General features: G+C 45.7%; 2 protein-coding genes across 4 annotated transcripts in view; one reads left to right on the top strand and one right to left on the bottom strand.

The window, feature by feature from the left end:
• The window catches only part of LOC6626821 (protein DOP1 homolog), a 44,042-nt gene that overhangs the window by 23,315 nt on the left and 6,022 nt on the right, over window positions 1-14,705 (top strand). For 2 of the 3 annotated variants that reach the window (XM_032436181.2, XM_032436180.2), the window contains exons 1-5: window positions 11,312-11,481; window positions 11,980-12,158; window positions 12,225-13,442; window positions 13,515-13,812; window positions 13,869-14,664. In XM_032436181.2, the coding sequence (XP_032292072.1) occupies window positions 11,329-11,481; window positions 11,980-12,158; window positions 12,225-13,442; window positions 13,515-13,812; window positions 13,869-14,664 (2,644 nt within the window). In that variant the 5' untranslated portion in view covers window positions 11,312-11,328. Of the gene's footprint in view, window positions 1-11,311; window positions 11,482-11,979; window positions 12,159-12,224; window positions 13,443-13,514; window positions 13,813-13,868; window positions 14,665-14,705 lie in introns of those variants that run through there. The other variant, XM_070210142.1, reaches the window with a different exon arrangement.
• On the bottom strand, window positions 1,311-9,570 carry shg (E-cadherin shotgun). The gene is made up of 2 exons (XM_002050136.4): window positions 7,863-9,570; window positions 1,311-6,284 (listed from the first exon to the last, which is right to left on the bottom strand). The coding sequence occupies exons 1-2, from the start codon at window positions 8,559-8,561 to the stop codon at window positions 2,376-2,378; spliced, it is 4,608 nt and encodes a 1,535-aa protein (XP_002050172.2). The 5' UTR covers window positions 8,562-9,570; the 3' UTR covers window positions 1,311-2,375.

The raw sequence follows: 14,705 nt of genomic DNA, 5'->3' as shown, positions 1-14,705 counted from the left end.
AATTTTTGCATTTATTTTTGTGGCAGTTGTTGTTGTTTCTTCTTTGTTTTTGGTTGTGTTTTGTTATCGACAATTTGGCCGAGATATAAACGCATCTGTCGTTTATGCCGGGCCTTTCCGCAATCCACGAAAGCCTTACCAATGACATCAGAGCTCAGCCCAGAAGGTCTCTGTATTTTGAGCACCGCAAATCTATTGAGAGGCAATTGAAAAGCAATTTCTGGAAAATTGATGACCATCTGGTCGCTATAAAAGTCTAAGCAAGACGAAAAGCTGTGCGCCTGATCAACAATTCAAAAGAGTTCCCCACATTCAAAAAAAGGAAAATTTCTGAAGGGCGGGAAATCGAAGGAAAGATCATGGGAAGAGGCAGCTGCTTAGATCTAGCCGTGTAATTGTACAGTCATGTGCTGGATAAAGATTAAGATACATCTGCATAGTCAATCGATTTGGTGGGCTAATGTGCACCTGCACATCTAAACTGTTGGCTGCCGGCCCAGTTCGATGTGTGCGAGCCATAATCCATTTGCTCGTGCCGCAATCGATTTGTTCACATTCACACACAATTTGAAGCCGGCGACATGGCGGCCTACTTTCCAGGCCGACCCACTGATAAGATAATGGGGCTTTTCCTCCGACGCCAAATGCTGTTCGGTAGCCGCCAGTCAATGACTTCCACTGTGGGCTGCTCCCCTGCCCCTACACCTCCCTCTCGCCCAACGGAGCCAAGTGTAAACAAAATGCGTTTGGGAATCGTTCCGTGGTTCGTGCTACGTTTGCATTTGTTTAGATTTCGGTTTGCGTTTATTTTGGAGCTTTCATAAGTCGGAAAGTCTACGCGTGTGTGTGTATACTTTGATTTATAGAAAGAATTCTGGCAAGCTTATCGATCGTTTCGGCGGCTCTCCATGTGTAATACTATACATATTTCCATGCCTTCTGCTGACCAGGTTTCACATGACTTTTACGGATGAGCTCTCGAAACTGATCCACAAGTCTCGCTCTCTTGGTTAATTCTTTGTTTTTTAATAAACATATTATTTATTATTTACATTTACATATACCTACGCCCATACCTTGGCTTATCGCCCACGGGGTCAGGTTCGGGGTTCATTTGTTGCTGCTAATCGAAAATCGTAAATGAAAAATAATGTTCTTTTCTTTTAAATGTATTGTTTATTTTTACACAATTGCTGTGTGTGTGTGTGTGTGTGTGTGTGTTGTAAATTATTTTCATATAAATAAATTTACGTTGGCATGTAAAAAATTCGCTTAGTTTAGGACTCTCGACGAAAAACGACTTATAAAAATACATATAGCATTTATTTATTAAATTTATTTTTCACATAAAACTTTGTTTTCTACTTATTAATTCGACTTCTATATGGAACATAGAAATATCTGCATTATCATAATTACAGCGTCTAACTAAAAACTGTTGAATCCAATAGATTTGATTTTTACATGTGTGTATATATGTCATCATATATCATCAAAAAATATACAACGAAAACTTAAGCGCTTATTTTCAAAGTGAGTTGTTTTTATCGTTTTCTTTTTTTTTCTTGATTTTCTTGATTTTTCGTTTGTTTTTATTTATTTGTATGCATATAAATTAGGTGTTTGATATATCGCGACTTGTCTTAAATATGAGTTATTATAACTTTTATTCGGAAGATTTAGCGAGTCTCCAAAGTCTGTACATCTGGAGCTTCTTCTTCTTTTTTTCTCTTCTGCGTGTTTTAAACTTAAAATAATGCCTTTTGTAGTACTTGTACATATATAAATATACGATATATATATTTATGAAAGATGAAATTAATATTAGGCCCTAAACTTAGATTTAAATTGTTGGGAATATGCAAGAAAATGCAGTGCGTTTTTTTTTTTTAATAATTTGTTTTCGTAGGAATATTTGTTGAATTTTGATTTTCATTTCATAATGATTAAATTATATTTATATATATATATATTTATTATATATACTTATGTGTACGATATAAAGTTTATGATAATTATGTTAAGTTCTATATTTTGTCGAAAAATACAGACAACAATTCTGCAGATGTTTTGTTCTCGGTTGCTTTGCTAAATTAAAGTTTCGATTTTTCTTTTTTTTTTCTTTTTTTTTACGTAAGATCAAGATCACTTTCTGCGATTACATACAAAAAACGTGTTCCTATGCCCTTGCAATGCTCCTCCTTTATAAAATCTATATATATTTGCAATGTCTTCAAGAGCGCACGGCACGTCGATTGGCCGTGTTGGGTCCGTCCGGCTATGCCGGCGTCCCGGCGCCCTACACAACTTATCGTAAAAGTCTTTTCAATTTCGTTCGCGCTAACGCATCCTGTTCCAGTTCACGTTCTGGTGCCTCAAATGCGCCAGCCCTGCTCGTCGTCCACGTTCGAGTCCGTGTCGGAGGGCTCCTCGCCGTACATGTCGGCCAGCTTACGGAAACGTGGTCCAAAGTTGGACAAATAGTCGAAATTGAGATCACCGTCGTCGGTGCAGGACGCCAAACTTGAAAGGCTGCCGTCCGAGTTGCCGTCACCCTCGTACGCGTAGTGCCGCACATCGTCCACCGTGTTGGCGCCCGTGTCGCGGTCACAGTTTTCCTTCTTCCCGCCAAGGAAGTCACCAATGTCGGGTATATCGTTGGGATCGCGCATGCCCGACTGCAGCGCATGCGGATCCTTGTAGAGCTTCTCCTCGTACAAGGGCTGAGTACGCAACACGTTCAAGTCGTAGTCGGTATCGCGCTCGCCGCCGCCCTCGTCCTCGTAGTTGATGATCGTCTCGCGTATGTCGTCGATGTCCTTCTCGTGCCAGCCGTTCTTCTGCTTCTTCTGCACAACCACGGCCAGCAAGATGATCAGCAGCAGCGCAATGCACGTGATGATCGCAATAATGAAGTTGCGATCAATGCCAAAGCTGACGGCCACAGCCACGGCGCGCTGGCAGCCGCTGTCGATGTTACGGGAGAGGGAGGGCAAGCCCAGGTTGTAGGTGCGCTCATTGATGGTCAGGTTGCGGACGCAGCCGAAGAAGCCCTGCTGGTTGGGCACATGCGTCCAGTTCAGCTGGCGACCCAGCTGCACCAGGTCCACCGGCGTGCCGCCCAGCTGCAGAGGCGCGTTCACGTTGAGGAACTCGTTTGGGCCCTGCGGCGCGCCCAGGCTCATGCAGGTGGACAGGCGGCAGTTGTCGACGGTCATCTCGATGCTGGCCCTCTGCAGTATGATGTCCAGCTGATAGGAGCGACCCGCCTGCAATTGGATGTGCTGATGCTTGATGCGTACCATGCCAGAGCCGTAGTCCACGCTCAGCACCGGGTAGCCCTTGTCCAGCTCCAGGGACAGGAAGTCGGTTAGCGGCAGCAGCGGATTGTAGTTGAGCGGGCCGAGGTACATGATGAGGCCCTGCTCGTGCTGCGGTGCAATCTCCAGGCTAATGCGCGTATTGTCGCAGGCAGAGATGGGCTCGTAGAAGGCGTAGCCGTTGCCGTAAAAGCCCACGGATACCAGTTCGCAGTGGGGACCCGTGAAGCCATCGATGCAGTCACAGGCGTCGTTCTCGCCGTAACGGCGACTGCCGCCGTTGAGGCAGGGCGAGGTTGAGGGCGGCGCCTCACAGACGCACTGCGCCTGGACAAACGCATTGACGCCGACAAAGGAGCTGGTGTTCGAGTAGATCATGTAGGGCACAGAGCTCTTGTGCAGCTCGTTAGTGCAGGAGCTCTCGCACTTGAGCCGCTCGATCAGGCACTCGTCTATGTTCACCATCAGCATCTGCAGATCGAGCTCGTTCTCCAGGCGCTGTTGACTCTGGGCGACCATGCCGTTGAGCTTCTCGGGCGCGTAATAGGGCGAGCCGTGGGCGGAGTAGCGCACGTCCAGTGTGCGGTTCTCATTCTGTAGCACAGTGAAGACGTCCACGTTGGATACCGAGGTGTTGAACAGCTTGGCCAGCGAGTGCTGCAGGCGATCCTTCAGCGAGAAGACATCGTCCGCCTGCACATCGCGCGGCACACTGATGAACTCCTCCTTGGTAATGTTGTAGAAGCGAATGCTGCCGCTCTTGTCCACCGCCTCCTCCGGCAGCTCGCGCACAATTACCGTCACGTCGGCATAGACCCAGTGTCTGGTTATCAGAATGGATTCCTCGGTGACCTTGAACTCCAGCAGGTACTCGCCCTCGCTGGTGCCCTCGAGCATGGTGATCATGCCGGTGCTCGGATTGAGTCGGAACTGCTCGTGCGGTATGCCAGTCTTCCACTCGAACATCTTGTCATCCAGATCCCAGTCGTCCTCATCGTCCACAAAGACGCGGCCAATGTCCGTGTCGGGCGCTTCGCCCTTGTAGTTGTACATGAAGATGCGGGAGGAGCCCTCCGACATGGCATTGTCATTCACGTCGCCAATTATCAGATGTAGAATGCTCACGGAACTCTGCTTGGGCACGCCCGCATCGCTGATCCGTATGGGTATGAAGTACTCCTTCTGCACCTCGCGATCGAACTGCACATTGGCGAAGAGGTAGTCGTTGTCGATGCTGAACTTGGTCTTGATGTCGGACGAGGCATCGCTGTCGATGCCGAACGTGAAGGGCGGACCGTTCTGTGGCTCGTCATAATCGTTGGCCAGCAGCTGGACCACCTGGCCGGGATTGCGGTTCTCCTCCCAGATGACGGGCATCTGATTGATCAAGAACGGCGCATTGTCGTTGATGTCCTCCAGTGTGATGATCACGGGTTTAACCGATTTCAAGGATGTGCCAACACCGTCCTGATCGCTCGCCGAGATCAGCACCTGCCAACTCTTGTGCCCATTGGGCGGGTCGCGATCCAGCGGATGGATGAGCCGCAAGCAGCCGCTATTGTCGATGGTCAGCAGTTTCTTGTGATCCTCCTTGACAATCGAGTACGTGATGTGCTGATCCGCAGTGCGATCCTTGATGTCCGGATCGTATGCCTTGATGATCAGAATGCAATCGTTTGACAGTATGGGCCCCTCGGGAATGGTCTTGCTGTACTCCTCCATGAAAACGGGCGGATTGTCGTTGACATCCTCAATTTTGACCACAACCGTTGTGTTGTCAGCGTAAAAACCGTCGAAGGCCCGCACTATCAGCACGTATTCGGTAATTGTCTCGTAGTCGAGGCGCTGGTTAACTGTGATTTTGCCAGTTTTGAGGCCGATCTTGAAGGCGTCACCCACGTTGCCGCTCTCAATGCTGTAGACAATCTGCGAGGCGTTGTCCTCGTCGTCGGCCTTCACCTCGATCACCTCGAAGTTGGTGTTAGCATCCTCGAGCAGCTTATCGGCCAGGTACATAGATTTCTGGAAGTGCGGCGGATGATCGTTCTTGTCACCAATGGAGATCCGGAACACCTGATAGCCATGGTTGTGATCCCCGTTATCGAACAGGCTGGACGGCGAGTTATCCGTGGCGCTGACCTTTACATTGTAGAAATCGCGCTCCTCCCGATCGAAGGTCGTCAGCGCCGTTATGTTGCCCGTGTTTGGATCGATTGCAAAGAACTCCTGGTTGTCGGCCAGCTCAAAGGAGACGATATTGTTGGCCGGCGTGCCGTCCATGTCGAAGGCGCGCACCTGCATCACCGGCGTGCCGGGCGGCTCGTTCTCCAGTATCGTGCCCGACTTGACCTCCGTGAAGAATGGAATGTTGTCGTTAACGTCCTCTACCTTGATCTTGATCTGGTGCTCGGCGGCCAGCTCAAAGGTATTGCGCACGCTCATCGTCAGCGTGTAGTCCGTGATGCCCTCGTAATCGAGGCTCTTGCCCAGCTTGATGGTCACCTCGTTGCCGATCTGATTGAACACGAACGTGTTCTTGCCGTTCGTCTGCTCGGTGCGGCCGGTGATCAGCTCGAAGATGACCTCCGGCTTGTCCGGCATATTGGACACGGCGCGCAGTGTGGCTATGGGCTGTGAGAAATTGTTGAGATCCTCTTTCAGGTAGATCGGCTCGTCAATGGGATCGACGAACGAGGGCGACTTTATCGATGACTCCACCACGCGTATGCGCACCTCGATGCGCGCCTCCTGCAGCGGATCCGGCACTATATTATAGGCACGCACATTAATCGTGTACATTTGGCCGGGCCGCTTGTCAATCGGTCGACTCAGATAGATGATGCCCGACTCCTTGTCAATTCTGAAGTACTGAAAGTCACGCTCCCGCAATATCTCGTACTCCACAATGCTGTTGTTCCGATCGTCAAAGTCGCTGGCACTGATCGACATGACCACCGCGTCAAGCTGAAAGTAAAAGAGAAACGAGTTCGATTCAACTTCCATACAAGAGACCAGTTTCCCCCAGGCTCCAAGCAGCGCACTTGCCCACCTGCCAGAACACAATTATGCACATTTTCCTGCACTTAATTTATGCAAGCCAATTCCCAACAGCCCATCCAAAGCTCCAGCCTGAACTGAAACGAAAAACCTGACCAATGCAAAACTAACACACATTGTGCCCTTAACTACAGTGGCTATTCGCAATGTGCGACCTTTGCTAGCTCGAAATTGAATTCAAACCAAAATTCTTTTTGCTTATGATTTGAGTGAGAAGAGGGTATATAAGGGCTTTGGAACTCTTCGTTTGGCTGTCTTTCGTTTGATAATTTATGAGATTTGCTCTAGAAGTTTTTACATATTTATTATATTAAATTATTATTTGTAATTTTCCTTGCAATTGGTTTGTTTTTTTTTTCCTCCTAATTTAAATGTTAATTTGCATTTAAATTTGTATTGGAGAATTCTGGGAAACGGATTTATTTGCATTTATCGAGCGAACACTGTATTTAATTATTGATCGATTTTTTTGTGCTTGTCCAACAATTTGAAACCATCAAAAGCAGCACATAGCAGGTGGAAGAATAACACTAGTTCAAGGCCAATTCTCTTTTATAAATATGCTCTTTATTCCTGGGTCTGTCGATAATATAGAACATTCAAAATTGGATACAAGAGAAAGTAAAATAAATGCCCTAGATTTCTATATATACCATTTTTTATAAATATATATAAAATGAAAACTTAGCTCTACGAGAAAAACAATCCATTTAACCTTTTTGTTAGCTTGTTCATAATAATTTATATATAGATATATAGATTGATCTAAACGATCCCCCCTCCCCCCCGTAAAACATCTACCAATTAAGCTAATACCCCAACTAACTAATTCTACTGTCAAAACGGGGCATTATAATTTTTGTTTATCACAAAATTTGTAAAGGTAGACAATTTCGACAGGTATCTTTTATGTATCTTATTTATCTGAGAATATTCATCTGCCAGCTCTTTATGACTTCGTGAGAATTTTCGCTGCAAACCTTTTCGAAATAACACTAAAAAGAAAACCTGTTTTAACCCGCGACAACTTTGTTAATTATTTAAAAAAAAAAAAATAAACGACTAATAAAAGATCTAATCAAAATATAATATTTAAAGAGCTTTAAGTTTGCCCTAACAAAAATTAACCTATTTTCTTTAACTATAAAATATTTAATAATATTTTCACATTTCCATATACCAACATGTTCAAGCCACAATCTAACCTGATGCTGTTTTTGAGTCTAACTAAAAATCGAACCTTCCTTATATGGATTATCCCTATCCCATGCCTAAAATTTTGAAATCCCGCAATTTCTTGAACGTATCCAAATTTGATTGGGTTGCAAATAATTCGCCGTTAAAAGAGAGAATCGAATTCTAGGATCACAAAAAAGTTTGGACGGGATGCTACGTATGGGTCGTGCAGGTCAAACGGCGGTAATCCGTGGTCCACGCGTTTGACCCGGTTGACGGAGCGGATGCAAAAGATTTGCGGCGACTCACCATGGTATTCTCGGACATGGACTCGTCGTAGCGTGCCTTGTTGAAGACAGGCGGATTGTCATTGATGTCCACAATGGTCACGTTGAAGGTGCAAACGTCGTCGAGGGGCGGCAGCCCGTTGTCCGTGGCCTGGACCGTGACAAAGACGAATTTCTCGTGAATGGGCTCGTCGCGGTCAAAGATGTGCGAGGTCATAATGACGCCGGAGGTCTCATGTATAGAGAACTTGGGCCGTTCGCTGGCCGACTGTACCAGGCTGTAATGTATCTCCTGGTTGGGATCCGGATCAACTGCCTGCACCGTGAACACATACGTGTTCTCCGGCTGCTCCTCCTTCACGGAAGGCGCATAGCCGGCGCAGTTCTTGAAAGCCGGCTTTCGATTGTCGCCCGCAATGCTATCGAACGCCCCCATCTGGAACGAGGAAGCACTCGAACTGGAGCCGGTGCCGGCATGGAGTGCTTCGACGAACAGGGCGGGTGTGCAGTGTGAGGAGATGATTAAAACTAACGTTATCGCTAGCAGCCTGTGCAGTGGGCGTGGCTGTGGCCGCGGGCAGGTGTAACTGTAGCGAGTTGTTCGTGTTGTTGTTGTTGTTGTTGTTGTTGCTTGACAGCGACATTTTCGCTTATGCTGATGATGTGGCTGCTGTTGAGCGGGATTCGCGATATTGTCGTTATTTTGTGATTTTAACAACATTTTATTGCATTTTATTCTCTGTCGAAAGGAGTGGTAGCACAAGTAAGGGGTGGGGATGTTTCGATGAATTTAAGTAGTTGAAATCATCGCGGCAAAAAAAAAATACACTTTTTCATGAATCACCCAGTATTTCTTTTAGTATTTTTCTATGCTGATATATCTGTGTATGTGTGCGTGCGTGTGTGTGTGTGTGTGTGTGATCACAGGTTCACGTTGCGTCAATTGACGTTTTCTATTGAACTCCAACTCCTAAACTCGCTCTCGTTCTCCGACTCTCTCTCTCTCTCTCTCTCACATTTGTTTATTTGTGTTCGTATGCTTCGCCGTTTGTTTAGACTGCATTTTCATGGCAACCGACGCACAAATTAAATCGAACTGAATCAGCAGAGGGCCATAAAATACAATTTATTTAATTGATTTTCGCTTGTTCTTAGCGTATATTCAAAAGTATTCACATTTAACTTAACAATATCATTCACTCATTTGCTTTGGTATTCATTTTGATTGCCAACTTCGCTTTGTTCACCTCTTCGCTTTTGCCGCTCTTCGGCTTATTTCACTCGCACAAACAGGTAAATCCAGGTAAAAAGTGGTTTCACGCACACAACCACAGGCGTGTGTATGTATGTGTCGTATTTAAGAGCGTCGTTTGTTGTTTGCACTTGTATTTGTTACCAACAGACGAATTTGTATGTTCGTGTGCTGGTATGTGTGTACGTTGGCAAGAGCAAGAGAAAAGGCACTTTTGTTGCTTTTGTGACGTTTGCACAAGTCACAAGCTCGGTTTTCTTAGTAATATTCTTCACAGCACTTCGATTCAGTTGTTAACTCTATTGAACATTTGGGCGTTTGTATTGGACGTACACCGGCGTTTTGTTTTGCTACAATTTTATTCACTACCGCATGTGATCGTGCTTGAGGGCGACCGTTAAACGAGCTAAGGCGACGACAAGAGCGCGTAATCCGCACGAGCGTCCGCACGGTTCGACAGCAAGAAACAGAATGAGCGACAAGCCGACAAATGAGAGGCAACTCTGAGAGTAAGCGACAAGGCGACATTGTAGCTTGGCAATTGCAGAAATATCGATAGTTAAATGTTACCGATTGTTTATAATTGCCAATGTTAAATAACAGCTATGAGTACTCTTACAGTTTGGAGAATCTGTTATTTCTATGAATGTTCGTTCTAATCCAAGCACTTATTTTTCAGGAATAATATTATAGTAAATTCGGAACGTGGAATATTAAAGCTACACTTGTATCAGCGAAGTTTTGATAGGTGGCAGGCTTTGCTGCGTTCGTTAAAAATTAATTAATCATTGACTATACAAGAGTGTGTATTGAAATATACGTAATTAAGATATAGTTCCCTGTCTAATAGTCTTTTTAAATTATTAGTAAAACATGTTTCATTTGTAGGGTGCATTATACAAATTACCGATAATAACAAAGATTGCGAAATGTGTTTTAAATTTACTGCTTTAAAAGCAGTTGGCGCCTACATTCGTGCGATATATGAGTATCGCATTCTTTTGAGTACCGATATATTTATACGATGTTAGCGTACTTTCACACCTCTGTAATTTATCGAACGACTGCGCCAGACAGCCGCAGCAGATTAAGCTATGCAGGATGTCACAAAGCCATTGCAAGATTCGGCTGTTACACAAAAAACGGTCATCATCAGCACGTAGAAGGATATTTACTCTTGTAGACAAGTTTTTAATAAGATAAAATATTGCCCAAATGTAGTAAGCATAGTACAACTCCTAAATACCATGTTTGGTCTATTTTTTTTTTTTTTTTTAATTTCCAATATTAGGCTAAAGTACAAAGTCAAGTGGATGCCAATTTTTAAACATAATATTGGTGACAGTCAAATATCGACAGAACGCAAAATGTGGTGTCATTCTACCATTGCTAAGCAAATCTATCGATATATCGCTATCGATATTTGTAAAAATGTATTAGAAAATATAAGACCTCGACCAACAGTCTGCTTTAGTTATTGTGATTTTTAAAGCTCTGCCAAAACGTATATTTTTGCAATGTAAATCAATAATAACTACCAAAATATTTGTGCAGAAAACAAATGCGACACAAAATGTTGCACAGCAAGTTCGCTACGTAACTTGCAGATCATAAACAAAAGTTCAAACACTGTGTGTCGTCGTCTGTCTGCAAAAAAATTCGTCATCAGCTGGTCGCGAGTCTCGAGTCGTCGTCACAGTAATTGCATTCGCAGTTAATTGTGTGACGTGCGCGAGAGAGCAAACAGCAGCAGCAGCAGAATAATAAAAAAATAAAAAAAAAAACAACAACAACTGAACTGTGCTGCCCACTAAGAAGGGGGTTAATAAGGTGAAATGTGAAATATATATATATGCAACATGAAGCAAAAACAAATTCAATTTGTGGCCGAATAGATGTGTGAACAAAGAACACACACATAGACACACACACACACACATTCATGTACAAGCATATTTTTCGCTAGTGATTTCAACACTTTTGTCCATTGTTGTTGGACGCAGCTGCAGCTGACGCAGATGCGGACGCGTGTGCGCTGGATGCCACACTCATTAAATATGTATGCATTACGGTTAAAACAAACGGCCAGCGTCTAGTAAAAGCCCAAGGACACACACGTCGGCGGCAACAAGTGTTTGTTAATTGTTATTGATTTTCTTATTGTTGTTTTCAATTGGGCTCTCTTCTTCTTCTCTTTTTTGGTGTGTGCTTCTTTTCAGCAGTCACAAAGCTCGCCATGGAGTCGGCGGACACGCTCTTGGAGGAGCAGAAGCTCATGGCCGAGGCAAAGTATCGCCAATATATGACCAACATTGACAAAGCGCTGCGCAATTTCGAATACTCCAGCGAGTGGGCGGACCTAATAGCTGCACTGGGCAAACTGAGCAAGGTACGCTGCTGACCCACAAATAGCCAAACACAATTTGCCGCAGCCACGCGCCATCTGCCAGCTCTGATAACTATAACAGTCGCCAGCCAGCCAGCATTTGCTCCGCTGGTTCATGCTGATTCATGCGCTTATTTAGCTAGCGTTATCGCCTTTGTTTTCTCGTTAACGTATTTCTGGGATTTTTCACTGTGCCCGAAGTGTATTTCAAGTTTCTAGTGCCTAAAATCGGTCAGATTTCACGATTTATTTTGTTCAAGAATATGTCTATATCTATTTATTTTCATAGTATATCCTCAAGATCTGAATGGTGCTTACAATTGGGAATACTCTATATAGTTTGATTTATGAAAAATCAAGAAAATGAATGTAAATTTCCTTCAATATCAGAAAGGCAACAAAATGCAGTTTTAACATATTTATTAATTCATATTCAGATTTGCACTTCATTCAACTTTATTAATATTTTTGTAAATCTTCTTGAACCCGTTTTTGCGATAGGCAATATCAAGTAATACGCAGTACCAGGTCATACCCAGACGCCTGAAGATAGCCAAACGTCTGGCACAGTGCATGCACCCCGCCCTGCCCTCGGGCGTACATCTGAAGGCGCTGGAAACATACTCGGTGATATTCAGCAAGACGGGACCCGAACGTCTGGCCACAGAGTTTATATATGGGTGAGTATATTTGGAGCCTTGACAACGTATAAGAGCTTTTTATATGAACTCTTATCCATATTGTAGGGCCGGACTCTTTCCACTGCTCGGCTATGCGGCCATGAATGTGCGCCCGGCGCTGTTAACAATCTATGAGACATACTTTGTGCCGTTGGGCGATAAGCTGCGTCCGGCGCTGAGCGGTTTCCTCAGTGGTGTGCTGCCTGGTTATGATTGTGGTCTGGATCATTTTGAGCGCATAAGTGCGCTGCTAAAGAATGTGTGCCTCGCAGTCAATCCCATGCACTTTTACACAGTGCTGTGGGAATCGGTGGCTAATAATGCGGCTATACGATTGCCGGCAATTACCTTCCTGCTGGAGCACTTTAACAAGCGCCTGGACATGCAAAAACAGATATACATAATGGGTCACAATCGGGAGATCATGATGTCGGCGCTGTGCGCCTGCCTCAACGATTCTGTGATATTGGTGCAGCGCAATACGCTGGAGTTCCTGCTGCTGGGCTTTCCCATGCACACCAAGCTGCTGGACGAGGATCAGCTGGTGTTATTGGTCACGAATGGCTTGAATACAATACTGCGGCGCGATATGTCGCTAAATAGACGACTCTTCTCCTGGCTGCTGGCCAGTGAGGTAACCAAAAATTCGCCCACCTATGACACGCTTTCGCTAGACTCTGCGCCAGTGGACGGACAAAAAGAGGAGCCCTATTTTATTACACATTCCCGGCATATACTTATTAGCGCACTGGTCAGCACGCTACGTTTGAGCTTGGAGTGCCAGCCCATGGATCTGAAGCCGTATCGCATTATGCTCTCACTATTGGACAAGGCGGAGATCGGTAGCGCCGTGCTAGACTTCGTTCTGCATGACATAATACGCGCCATGTACATCTCTAGCAGCAACGCGGACGCGCTCAAGTCGGCCAATCTGCTCTTTGCCACCTTCGATCCGGCCTACATCTGGAGCTACATGACCAACATGTTTGAGCGCGCCTGCCAGCAGGCGCCCAGCTCTGTCCAGTCCAATAGCGATGGCAAATTCGCCAGCATCGTTGGCTCCGGTGATCCGTGTGTGCTGGAAATATGCGTGCTCACCGAATTCCTACTGGAGACCATTTCACTTGAAATGTACACGGAAACCACTCGAGTCTACTTACCCAAAGTGTTTCTAGCCATTACCCAGCTGCTCTCCCTGCACATGGATTGCTTAAGCAGTGATGAGATCACCGCCGCCCTGAAGCTATGCATGAAGATTGTGTCCCGCGTGCAGCCTATGATTACGTGAGTAACTAAGAGTTTTAAGATAAATGTGACGCACTTTTGCTAACTTTACTATTTCAATTGTGCCTGCAGAAGCCCAATTAAACTGAATAAGCTTATGGAGCAGAGCAACTCCGGCTCAGATGAGAAGTACGTGAATGCCACCGGCAGCAGCAACAGCAACAACACTTTGGAGTCTACCACACAAGCCAATGCGCTGGAGAAAAGTAAATCAGATTCCCGATTGAATCAATTTGGTGAGCATTCTCAGTGTGCGGAGCCCGAGGACGAAGAGCTTATCCGACGCTCTGCCTCCAATCAGAGCGTGGTGCGGCACAGTCCCAAAAAGAAGGCGAAATCCTTTTCACGACTCTCCGAGCTAGACAAGGATGTAAGTCTTTGCGCCAGATTCTAAGATATTTATTAATATGACTGTCAATTTTGCAGATAAGCGCCTCGGACACAGGTCAGCAGTCCTCCTCAGATTTGGACACGCCGCGCAGCATTAAGAAGATCAAGGCCAAGGCCAAGATGCCTTTTACACGCAGCAGCCCAAAGAAATCGCGACCTAAGGATATTGTAATTGCACCTAGTAATCCGACGCCCATTGATGTCGCCGACGATGCGGGCGAGGAGCCGCCCAAGAGTGCTCCCCCGGAACATTGTGCAGAGTTTCAGCTAGACGATGAGCAGACCAAAGCTACACAAAAGCGCGGCTTTTCCATTCTGGAGAAATGCATCCGACAATACGAGATCTTCTTTGAGGTTTATTTGGCGCGCCAATTGCTGCAAATCGACACGAGCTCCGACAGCTCCGACTTAGGCTCGAGCAGCAATAAATGCGCAATCAAGGTACAACTACAGCGCAGCTCCAGTCATAGCTCTAGCCTGTTTATGGTGGAGCAGGTGCTGGAGCATCAGTGCGCGGCCCGTGAGTCACAAATCGAGCGATTGTTTGGCCTGCTGCGCGTGGATCTGGTGCCGCGCTCCAAGCAGCTGCAGCGTTTACTTAATCTATCACTGCCCACTGTCAGCGCCAGCGAACTGAGCAGCGATAGTGATGCCACCGAGGAGCCGCAGCAAAAGTTATTAGTCGACGGGCAGACACAGCGCAGTGTGCAACAGCTGTCCGAGCTGCAATTGAGCACGGCTTTGCGCTCTGCCGTCAAATTGGCCGCCACGCTGTTGGTGGAGATGTCAACGTTTCCCAATTGCAATAAGCACATTGTGCTGGACAAGAATGGTAACTGCAACCTGGAACCTATTTCTGCCCTATTTACTTTA

The sequence above is a fragment of the Drosophila virilis genome, chromosome 5 (genome assembly GCF_030788295.1).
Source record: "Drosophila virilis strain 15010-1051.87 chromosome 5, Dvir_AGI_RSII-ME, whole genome shotgun sequence".
Classification (NCBI taxonomy): Eukaryota; Metazoa; Arthropoda; class Insecta; order Diptera; family Drosophilidae; genus Drosophila; species Drosophila virilis.
The sequence above is the reverse complement of the archived record's forward strand: the minus strand, read 5'-3'. Positions and strand labels throughout refer to the sequence as shown.

What these genes read in the sequence shown, in the direction of transcription:
- shg (XM_002050136.4), bottom strand. Translation starts at nt 8,561, where the DNA reads ATGTTGTTAAAATCACAAAATAACGACAATATCGCGAATCCCGCTCAA. An exon ending in CCATGTCCGAGAATACCATG is followed by an intron (nt 6,285 to 7,862) that starts GTGAGTCGCCGC and finishes TTTTACTTTCAG; the next exon opens with CTTGACGCGGTGGTCATGTC.